This window comes from Enhydra lutris, unplaced genomic scaffold (genome assembly GCF_002288905.1).
Source record: "Enhydra lutris kenyoni isolate GAN:26980312 unplaced genomic scaffold, ASM228890v2 scaffoldscaffold24, whole genome shotgun sequence".
Lineage (NCBI taxonomy): Eukaryota > Metazoa > Chordata > Mammalia > Carnivora > Mustelidae > Enhydra > Enhydra lutris.
Window position 1 is genome coordinate 30,128,692 of NW_019154108.1, and position 12,106 is coordinate 30,140,797.

The 12,106-nt window shown below is 45.2% G+C and overlaps 1 protein-coding gene across 1 annotated transcript in view; it reads right to left on the reverse strand.

Annotated features, from left to right (window-relative positions):
• LOC111150822 (dynein axonemal heavy chain 14) overlaps nt 1-12,106 on the reverse strand; it is a 319,964-nt gene that overhangs the window by 237,600 nt on the left and 70,258 nt on the right. The window contains exons 17-19 of the mRNA XM_022508439.1: nt 7,123-7,464; nt 2,614-2,983; nt 833-1,023 (exon numbers count right to left, since the gene is read on the reverse strand). Of these exons, the coding sequence (XP_022364147.1) occupies nt 833-1,023; nt 2,614-2,983; nt 7,123-7,464 (903 nt within the window). The remainder of the gene's footprint in view (nt 1-832; nt 1,024-2,613; nt 2,984-7,122; nt 7,465-12,106) is intronic.

The following is a 12,106-nucleotide window of genomic DNA, read 5'->3' on the forward strand; positions in this document are numbered from 1 at the left end:
GCCATTAGCTGAGATGGCGACAGAAAGGAAGAGGAGCATCTGAGAGGCAGAACCCTAACCATGAGCTTCCTCTGAGACATGTAAGTGCAGACACCCAAATGGGAAAGTGGATGTGTGAGTTCAGGAGGAAGACTGAGGCCAGAGCCTGAGATAAACAGCAGTCAAATTTTAAAAGATCAACGAAAGTTGTTTTTTAAAAGTTCTTCTTTTTAAATTCCTTAAAATTTCCCATTTCCTCATTATAACAGATAATTTAGCGGGAAATTATAAAATAGAGTTAATTACATTAGACACTGTTAACCATGAATCCTGAAATATAAATGAAGCTTACTGTAAAAGCTAGGTTTGAAAACAGACAAACTCTTAGCGGGAAAAATCATGCAGTCTATTTTTATGATAACACCTAGATGGCAAATCAAAGAGCTGCTAACTGTGGGTTTCAAGTGTAGTATCGAGTTCTTGGGAGAGCTATCCTAACATGCTCTTAATGTATTTTTCATTTTATGTCCAAGGGACTACAGCAGCTTGGGTGTTTCTGTCCCTGGATTCTCTGTAAGAAGCAGCCGTTTACTTCCATGATAAAACACCAGCTTCATTTGTCACGCGTGAAAAGCACAATCACCACATCCGAGTCCCCAGGACGATGGTGTAATAAACGGTGCACCCAGACCCGCAGCCCCACGGGACTTGGGCCACCTGACCCCCGTCGGCCTGCCCCCACCTTCCCAGTCACTAAAACCGCTCCCTTTTCTAATTCTTATTCCTATTACTTGCTTGCTTAAAATTGGCCCCTCTGGTATTTCAACCGTTTTTTCAAATGCTATTTGTTTACCTTGAGTGCTAGAAGATCCTCTACTGTACAGTTTTTGTCAAGAGAAACAGACTTCCCAATAATCTCCTGGAGAGTCTCCCAGTGCCTTGGCTTGAGACAGGGGTTTCCAAGAGCCATGATGATAGGCAGTTCTTGCTTAAATTCTATCACTGACTGCTTAAGATGGGTTACCATGTCATTTTTAGGTAAACCTATAAACAGCAATGGGGCAGAAAGTTAGGGTCCATTCATTGTATTTTTTTAAACCAGAAAACATGCCTGCTATTTAGTGTAATTCTAGTTTCTTAGTTTTCAGTCTGCATTAAGGTAACGAGTTTTATTAACATCACCCTCCCAGAAGAGTCAACTATGGAATCAAAAAAGAGAAATAGTTATCAGGACTGGTGATTACAATACAAGGCCATCGAAGCCAAGTTTTCTTGCAAAATCTGATAGTAGGGATAGCCAGCTACCACAGAGTTGCCCAGGTCTCTCCTGACTAGACAGACACTCACATACGCTCAAGAGTCTGTGACAGGTTTTGGGCTTTTAAATTCTGCTCAGTAAGGAGGAATATCAGAAATCTGTCACTACCATGTCATAAAGAAAATATTTCACACTGAAACATAGGAAAGGTAGGTAAAGTTCATGCCACAGACCAAAACTGGTCTGTCCTCTGGTGTTGATAGATCACAGTCGTCCAGGTCTCACAAGCTCTGCAGTTGAAACTTCAAACCTCAAAACATTTTTATGTCAAGTCATTAAAGGCCAAGAGAGGAGGCTGAGAAGCAGCCAGAGTTGGGGACTCCAGAGCGCTGGAAGTGCTTAAACTTCTGCTTAAACAGCCACCTGGTGCAGATGGGGCTTCTAGAAAACCATGTTAATTGTAAAACGTTGTTCGAGACCCAGTGAAAGAAAAGAACAAAAGAATAACTTTGTTATTCTAAGTCTACGTTTCGGCAAATAGCATGATTTTACCTGGGAAACTATGGCTAAAAGAAGGTACTGTCTCCTTGTCCCTCCACACCTCATCCTCTCAGACAGACAGAGGACAAAGCCCTGAGAGAAGATGCACAGAATGAGCGTTAGGTCGAAGCAGTGAGGCTATGGGTGGTTTGTCCCGTTTTCCTCTTTGGTGAGCTTTTTGTGGTATTGTTCTATGTCTAATACAATTCAAAAACAGGCAGATGCAAGTATTTTTTCTGGAGAGGAAAATTACAGCTTGAGATATAGGTGAAGGGAAGGGAGGAGCTTCAAAAGCCAGCGCTCTCTGGCCCGGTGAGAGGAGACGCTGGCCTTGTGGAGGAGAGGGCAGATCTCACGGAATTGCCCAAACACAAACAGCGTGTCTGTGTCACCAAGGCTTCACATTTGAGGATCAGCAGGAGGGAAACCTCTCCAGATGACCTTTTAGCTCTTTTCCCCATCAGCCAAAGCAAACTGCTGGTATAAACAGTGGGGATCTGGGTGAGTGCTCTGCAGGTGGGGCTCTGTCACCAAAGCATGTGTGGCTCGAGTAAGAGCCACGGCCCAGTGAAGCCTCGGTGGTTCTGCCCAGGGAACACAGAACATTGTTCTTAAGTACTTAACCTTTTTTTTTTTTTTTTTTGCAAAGCTTTCCTTCCTCTCTTTATTACTTCAGGGAATGATTCCTACCCCTATGCTCTGTACTACCTCTTCAGACATTAAGGCCAGGCCTTGGCAACAGGTAAATAAAGAAGATCAAGGACAACGATCTTACTGACCCAGAAAGCTATTCTGGGTATAATCACAGGCGGGAACCTTGAGAAAGACACTTTTACCTTTTTCTAGGACAAGGATTTTGTGTATCCATCTTGAAACATTTCTCTGGACCGACTCTGTATCAATACTGTGAAGAGTACTACTCCTCCATTCCCAAAAGAGCGCTCTCCATTCCTCCTGGACCTCCCACAGGATCTTCCTCAAGGTGAGGTCGTATTCAATGTCCGAAACCTCCCCCAGGACAAGCTGTGTGATCTCCTCCATGTTCAGGGAGCGTATGTGGGACTGGGTGTCATCGAAGCGGTTCTGGTAGCTGCAGTAGGTTTTAGCCCTAAGCGCTAAGGCAGTAGCCTCCTCTGTGAATGCCCGTATCATCTCCATGGCGGTGTCCACGCGCGTGCCCATGCACAGCAGGACGGGAGTTCTTATCTAGGGCGCCATGGGAAGACAGGGTCAGACATCATAATGGTCAGGACTTACACATGTTTATTGACAGCGTTTCTGCCCAAAATCGAAGCTTTAACAACCCTTATTTGTAGCCATCACCTGGAGAGACTGTCCTTAATCTATAATGATTTGTGTTTATTACGATTCCTTTTAATTATTTTTACCATCATGCCAATAATTTGTCATGTTCCTTCTCTAGCTTGGGCTCTGTGGTAAGTAATGCATTACCTTACTTAGTAAATCCATACAATAATCTTGAAAGACAGTCAATATTTTTCACAAATTTTCAAGGAAGTTCTAAAGTTACAGTTGTCACATCAGCCAGTGGTAAGTGGCAGTTTAAGGATGTGACCTCCGGCACATGGTACTAACTGCAGAAATCATTTCCTTTTTCTAGTCCTGTTTAACCTTGTACTACTTTTTTTTTTTTTTTTGGAAGATCGTATGTTTTAAAGTAATCTCTACACCCAACATGGGGCATGAACTCAACAACCCTGAGATCAAGAGTCACACACTGCTCAAATGACTGAGACAGCCAGGTGCCCCGTAACTTTGTTCTTTTTTTGTTTTGTTTTTTGGAGACTTTGTTTACTCATTTGAGACAGAGAGAGAGAGAGAGAGAGCACAAGCAGGGAGGAGAGGGAGAAGCAGACTTCCCCCTGAGCAGGGGCACGATCCTAGAACCCAGAGATCATGACCTCAGTCAAAGGCAGACGCTTAACCAACTGAGCCCCCCAGGTGCTCCTTTGTTCTGTTTTTATAGTGTTTGTCACATGTTGCCTTGTATCAGAGTTTAACTATTGTACATGAAACCATGGACATTTGCAACAATAACCTCCAAAGACCTAAATTTGCCCTGATTTATCCCTTATTAAATTATAAACTGCTCAGGATTAAGGATGGTTTCGTCCATTTATTTCTGAACATCTCACAGAACATAGTACAGTAAGATGTAGGCAGCAGTGTTTATTAAAAAATTATTGAAAGAATAAATGAATTTGGATCTTATCACCTTATTCTTTTTAAAAAATCCTACCAGTGGAATTGGAAGTGACATTGTGTTGTGTGGTGTGGTCATGCCGTATAAAACTGATAAACGGTATTTGTGACAAAAGGACAGAGCTTACGGATTATGTAAAAGGGATGCTCATATAGTGTACACATAATAAAGTTTTCCTGAGGCTTCTCCCATAAAAGAGTTTTCCAGTCATTGAAATTTATTTATGTTTGTCAGTGAGCTATCTCAGTGGAAGACAGTCAGAGAAATGATCTTTCTAGCTTATGTGCTGTCACAGTTTGCCAGTCCTACCAGCAGTGTTCCACTCGAGACCGTGCGCCACGAGGGGTATGGATGAAATTGTGTGAAAGGTACACAAAGTCCAGAGACAGAGGATGCGCGCCCCACCCTGGCTCTCCCCAGGGTGCAGCAACCGAGGGGTCTGAAAGTGAAGAGCACAAGGCAGGCCAGGGATGCCACGATCATCTGAAATGCCACCAGATTAGTGCTAAATTGACCACGGTGTCCTTCTAGCAGACCCTGACCTCATCTCGGTATGTGGGCAACCTGGACGTGAGCTTCAGGGCCACAAAGCCGTGAGAGCTCTGGGAGAACCCACGGCTGGGCAGGAGAGGTTCTGGCAGGGATTCTCTGCCGGACCACAGGGGAGTCAGGCCCGTCGGTGCACGTCCGCGTCAAGGCCGGTGTCTGTCTAACCCGAGCCTGTCCCTGCCCCATCTGGTCAGACCCTGCCCATCCAGCGCCCCGGGGCCGGGACTGGCTTTACTCCGGCCTATCTCCAGCCAGCATCCCATGCAGCTGGTTTGGCCGGAGGCCTCCTCACCCTGACGTCTGCCCTCAGGAAAGTGTCGGGCACCGACCCTGTCACAGTGCCCGGCCCTCGAGCTCCGTGCTGTGTTCAAAGCCAAGCCGTTCTCTACTGAGTTCTCTTTCCGTGTCATCCGTGTGGCCCTCACAGCTGTGCAGCCCCGGCTCTCCTCTGATGGCTTCGGATGTTCACATAGCACGTGGAAGGCCTCTTTCTCTTCTGGGCTCTCCCACTCCAGCCCTCAGGCAATCCCAAGGGGGTGTGACAGCTGGTGGCAGTGAAAACCTCAGGAGGGACAACTGTTCTCTCTTCCAGGGAGGGGCTACCCGTGGACTGCTCGCTCTGTCTGCTGCTTTGCCCCAGAGGTGCGTGCAGTTATGGAAGTGACCAGCCGAGCACAGCAACCAGCCCCAGCTTCCTGACCAGAGGACTGAAAAGAGGAGACCCAGGAATGTGGAAAATTCTGAGATGATCACAGAGAGCAAGGGACTCCGGAAAGTGAGCTCCCCACCAAGCGACTGCATCCCCTGGGAGCTGCATGCCCGCAGATCTGCTCCCGTTCAGCACCTCGGAGACCTGGAGACTTGGCTAACCAACCACCCCCCAGAATGAGACTGAGCGTTGCAGGGGCACCGGGGCGGGGGGTGGGGTGGGGGGAGTGGACACGCATCTGGGCACTCCTGCCTGGGCTGTGACAGCTACAGTGACAACGAGATCACGGCCTGAAGAGTGTGGGCGGGGACTGCGGACCTGACGAGGTCAGCTGCCTTCTAAACCAAAAATATCAACCTTCCACGTAGTTTAAATAAGACAGAGTCTTACAGCCTAATATTGAATCCAAAATATGTAACAAAAAATTATTCAGCATATTTAAAAAATCAGGAAAACCTCAACTCACATAAGATTCATCAAACACCAATGCCTCGATGACACAGATTTTAAAATGGCCTGAGAAAGGACTTAAAGCAGGTATGATAAAAATGCTCCACCAAAAAAAAAAAAAAAAAAAAAAAAGCTCCACCAAAAAATGATGAATGTTCTTGAAACCAGTGGGAAAACAAAGTCTTAGCAAAGAAATATGGTAAAATGTAGAAAAGAACCCAATGGAAGGTTTAGAAGTGAAAAACATCATCGGCAGAAATGAAAGCTGACTGGGCAAAGCCCAGGAGAAGGACGAGGGTTGGTTCGTGAACTGACCGACAGCTGCTCACTCGGCATAGCTGAGTCCCTTCCCAGGAGCTGCCCTTGGCCAAAAAGAGCTAAAGTCACCCATGATCATGCCCCTGGGAGGGCTGGGGATGCAGGGACAAAGGCCCAGCTCAGGATGGCTCTGCAGAGATGCCCCAGCTCTCGATGCCCGCAGGGCCTCTGAACCCTTGGTGACAAGGGCACAAACTCTCTCCTGTCCCAGCCCCACACCCCCGGACTGCCCTGTGCTTGCCCAGCGCATGGCAGTACACTGACCACAACACAGACTCCCTTTCCAGGTGGTGTCCACGATCTCACACACTGTAACAAACAGCACTTGTGCACACCCGGAACTTTGTGAGTGTACATTTCTAGTACAGTTTTACGGGTTGTGCGCATCCAGTGCTTTCAGGACTAGTTTGTTTCATCTTCACTGTATTTGTGCGAAGCGGTGCAGATCGTCTGTGTCGCTGGAGAACCGGAAACCCAGTAACTGCAGTAAGTCATCTGTGTCTAACGCACGCTGAGTGCTAGTGCATGGCGGTGCCGGTGAGGAGGCTCAGAGCGAGGTTTCTGGAGCCCTGCCTCTTGCTGTATGATCTCCAGCAGGTTAGCTGACCTTCCTAAATCTCATTTTTTTTTCCAGGCAGGTAAAAAGGTTAAGAACCGAGGACTGTTACTGACACTTGGGAGGGGTTCAGCAAACATTGGAGGTTCACTTCATGCCTGCTCCCCAGGAGTGCTCCTTACACAGGGCCCAGACCCAGGCTCAGACGGATGTCAGGGGCATTGTGGCCCCTTGGGTGGGGGGCGCCCTGTGGCCCACTGTTGAATCGTATGGAAAAAGCCACCACTTGCTGCTATTTATTGTCTATGTTCATTCGTAACTGAAGAAAAGGCTACATTTCAGTAAGAGGTTAGTGAAAAAGACACGCAATGTCTCTTTCCAGTGAGGCTCACAAACCGCCAAGATTCTGTCTGTGGATTCTAAGTCAACAACATTTGTATTAAATTACTGACCCAAGACTCCCCAGAAAGCAAACACCTATATGCTTAGGCCTATGTGAAACGAAGATCCAGCTGATATTTAGTGAATAAAATACTGACCTTGGCCTTTAAGTTACTGAGGTCAACTCGCAGACCAGTGATGTGTGCTTCCAAATTGTCTCTGAATCTAGAAAGAGCCACATCTTTATTTGTTTTGCTTAGCTTCAGAGAAGTTTTTAGTTGACTAAACCTGCCAAGGAGAATTCTGTATATGGCATTTTGCTCTTCTGGGATCTGGATCTGGTAATACCGTACGACAGAGTGCAGCTGAGTGACGGTGGAGTACTCTTTCTCTAAGGCAAATATTTCTGAGGACACTGAATCCAAAAAAGTAAAATGTTCCACAAATTCTTCTATTTCAGTGGGATCAGAGTCCAGCTTTCGCAGTGATGACTCCACGACCTGAGATCATTAACACATCAGTGAGAATTATATAATGAGTTCTAGTTTACAGAGTCAGTTACTCTTTTAATACTGCTCACTAACTTACACCATTATAATTTCACACAAAAAACGAAGACATCATCTGAACGTGATTCTAAATATTTGAATTCTGGAGCTTTAACATGCTCCCATCCTTCCTATTGTTAACAGAAGGAGCCTGAATGTACCTTGCATGTAAGATAAATGCCACTAAGACAAAAAGGAAGTAAGATTTTGAATAACTTTGTTTCTAAGAAATGGACTAAGAGCTACATCAAGGGTACCGCTGCATAACTGCTACCCTGTTTTGGGCCGTGATGTGCTAGTTCTCACTTTGCTCTGATAGCACGTTTGCTCATTAGGTGTTATCTTCTCTAGTTTGCACAGGAGAAAACAGAGTCTCAGAGGGACTCATTAGCCTAAAATCAGAAATTTGGTGAGTTGCTGATGTAACCCAAATCTGATTCCAAATCCCATTTTTATTTATTATAAGTGTATGTATTCATTATATGTATAATATCAATACTTTTCTAAGTGTATATACATCATTCCATGAAATTTTCAAAATAATTGCATTTTTATACCCAAATTACAATTCTGCCGTATTTTTTCCATGCATAATTTTGGAATCGATGTCATTTCAACTTTCAATTTCACAATCCTGAATTAATTGCCTAGATGTCTCTAATTTTTTGAACACTTTATTCTGTTTCATTATAAAATAGAGGCTCATACAAAAACTGCAATACAAAAAAAGCTCTTAATATAGAAAATACCTGTTACTGCGTCACTCAGAAATAACCGCCTTTAACCCCCCCACCCCCCACCCCCCCCCACCCCGGCAGTCTCTATGGACAGCCTTGACAACCAGAGAGGCCTGTTTGAAATCTAGCTCCAGAGTTTCCTAACTGTGTGACCCGAAGCAAGTAGCTTCACTTTAATAAACTTGGATAAAATAGTTTAGTAACAGGCTGATAATGGTGCCTACCACATTTAATTGAAATCCGTGACCAAAACAGAAGATAGTAAACATAGCTATCTTGACCCTAACCACAAATCCCATTTAAATGCCAGTAAAAAAGAAAGAAACACATGATAATGCCGATTTGTATCACAAAGAAAACAGGTAATCCCAATTTCATGCAAAAAACAGATGGTAGAAAACAGCTGAAATACACCCAAACTCCCTTTGTCACTAGTAGTACACTGATAGCAAAGACAGATACGGATGGGAGAAGAAAGTCAAAGACCAATTTCACTTGTAAGCATGAATGCAAACATCTTATAATGTACAAATCAGTGCCCACGTGTGCTGGCAACTAAACCCACTAACCTAAGAAAGTCAGCTAATGTAACAAACCACATTAAAAGACTGAAGAAAACAAATGTGTGATTATTTCAAGGGATGTAGAATAAGCATTTTATAAAACACATGTAGATAAAAATACTCTCATCAAAATAGGGGAACATCCTTAGCCATGTAAAGGGAAGCTACTCAAAGCCTCAGGAAATACATAAAAACACACCTGGGGCCATGCAGGAGCCAGAGAGAATGAATAAACAACTTTCAAACCTGGTTCCTAAAAAAAATTATAGCTCAGGGGTACCTGGGTGGCTCAGTCCGTTAAGCGTCGGACTCTCAGTTTCAGCTCAGGTCATGATCTCAGGGTCTTGAGATCAAGCCCCATGTCAGGCTCCACACTCAGTGCAGAGTCTGCTTAGGTTCTTTCCCTCTCCCTCTGTCCTCCCTCCCCTCACATGCTCTCTCTCAAATACATGAATAAATCTTAAAAAAATATATAGCTCAGAAAGTTCTCTGGAATTCAACACCCTGAGCCTTCTATGTGCAGCAGTCTGGTTTGCAATGACTTATGTTCATCTGGCGCTAAGTGCCAGAATGTGTTTAGGGTTTTATAATCCCTAACTCACTTAACTCTGACAGCCTCTCTAGGTTAGTCACTAATATTACCCCAATTTACAGATAAACTGAGGTACAGCAGGAATAAGAGGTCTTTCAAATAGTAAATGGAAAAGCCGTGATTTTTTTTTTAAATCAGTTGAAGCCAAACTGACATACAAAAGAGGTGAACTGTACATCACGATGAGTTTTAACAAATTTATACACCTGTGTACTTACCACTGTAATGAAGTATAGAAAACTTTCATTGTCCTAAAAGAAGCCTTGTGCCCCATCCCAAATAACCTCCTCCTACTCCTGGCCTCAGAAAACCACCATCTGCTTGTTGTGACTACAGATTAAACTTTATTTGTCAAGTTCCATATGTATGGAATCATCCGGCACATACTCCTTTGTGGGTGGCTTCTCTAAGTCAACATATTTTTGCAGTCATTCCAAACTGTACGCAGCACTCGTTCATTCCTTTTCATTGCTGAATGCTATTCCAAGGCATAAATGCACCATTTTTTTCCTTACTCATCTCTTGATAGATCTCTGGATTGTTGACAGGTTTTGGCACTTGTGGGCAAAGCCCCTACAACTTTGTGAGTACAAGTCTTTGTGTGGATCCCATTTTATTTTTTGTAAATAAATAATGTGGAATGGGGTTGCTGGGCTGAATGGTAGGTGGAAATTTAACATTACAAGAAATGGCCAGTTTTCCAATGTGACTGTGCCATTTTCATTGTCACCGACAACGTGTGGAAATTCTAGCTCCTCTGCACCCTTCTCAGAACTTGCTATTGGCAGTCTTTTCAATTCTAGCCATTTAAACCTGTGGTTTTTACTTCCCTGATGATGACCCTGTTGAGAATATTTTGTATCTATTGACCATCTTCTTCGGGGAAGGGTGGCAAATAAATTATTTGGAATCAGTGTTGTCTGCTATTGTGCTCGGGGCTGAGAGCGGTGCTAGCCGCAGCTGCAGCACTGGGTAAATAGTCAGAAACATGCAGTGTCATACTCTGGTTCTTTTTGTTACTTCCAGTGACATCCTAGGAGATGAACTTATGCGAAATGAGTTAAGCAGAGACTGAGGGAACTACAGCTCGGATAAGAAAATTCTCCTCTGCCTTTTGCAGAGACGACCTGAGGATTCTTTAATCCAAAGGCTTGCAGAAGTTGAGACAGCAAACTGTTTCTGAGCTCTGGATGAAAGTGGTGGCTTCCAAGTGGCAAGTTAGCAGAAGAGAAGATCAGAGCTCTTATCTTTAATCAGGCACCTGGGCTGAAGATGGTGGGACCCCAGGATTAGTGGGAAGCTCACTGGCACAAACTATTAAGGGTGTAGATTTTCTTCCCAAGTCTGTGTTCCAGACAGCCTCAGATACGGAACCATACTTTTAGGGCACAGAGGGATGTGTCAAGCACAGATAGCAGATAAAAATAAAAAGTTCTCCAGCTTCAAAATCCTGTCTAGACTGACGTGTGGAGTTAACCAGAAGCAAAGAGCAAAGAATTATTTTAAGAAGCAAGTCCAAATCTAATAACCAACAGCATTTCCTAAGGCACACGCAGGTGTCCGAACTCACGCCAACAGGAGATTCACTGGTGTACTTGGTCAGGGTCCAGCAAGTATAAGCCCATGATGCCCGGCTTGGATGAGATGGTGAAGAATACCAAACCCAGAGAGTCATCCTACAGGACCTAACTGGGAGTCACCAGGGCAAGAGACCTGAGCCAGAGGCTGAAAGACTGGCCAACCACAGACCTTACTCCACCCTCAAAGAAAGGAACTCTCAGTATTTCTGTCCAGTAAGATTCAGTATTTCCACTAGACCACCTTCACCGTTTCCCCACTTTCTTCTTTATAGGATGGAGGTTTCAGTTATACATATCCTGCTCCTTCCCCACCATCTTATACTGGGTGAGTGGGGCCTTCTACCGTCTTTACTTAGAGCTCACCAGAAGGCTAAGCGCCATGTTGCTCTTGATAGAGTGTGCAGGGCAGCTGGGTGGGAGAAACACTCACCCCCACTCCCGATGTCTCCATGTGGCGGGGGACCCCACTCATCCAGTCTGGCGGGTGGCCCCTCTGCCCTACAGTCACTTCCTGGGAAGACGAAGTGACTCCTGTGACTGCTGAGTTTGGAAAGAGAAGGTGGAGAGGCAGAGCCTAGACCCTCCTTGCAAAAGCCCGCCTGTCGCTGAGCGTACACGTTCCTCTCTGCTCATGGCGGCCAGGATGCTGGTCATGTTTCAGGGCAACCAGTGCTGAGGGGGCTAAGTCTCTCCCTAACTCTGAGCTTCAGTGTGGGAAAGCCATATTCTCCAAGGTGTACTTTAATAATAATAAAGGAAATAGTTTAATCTCTTTTTGCCTTAATGTGCTGTCTTCTTTCCCAGTCGGCTCAGTACCCGGCTGGGTAAGAGCGGCGAGATCTGCGATGCCCCCTAAAACTCAACACGTGGGAAGAAGGCTGTGAAAAGCGATGGCTTCGACTGGCAGATACCTATGTCTGACGTGAAACCCAAGCCATTCCATCTTGTGCTTGCTTTCCTCAACCACCGAGGAAGAGGAGTTTACGAGGGCCAGCAGCGGCGGCCCTGTGACCCAGCGCAGGTGTCGACAAGGGAAGTAAAACGGCCCAGGCTGCTGCTGCAACGTTTCTGTCTTTCCGCCTAGAGCATGAGCACAGAGCCTGTGGGGCAGCAGCCCTCGTC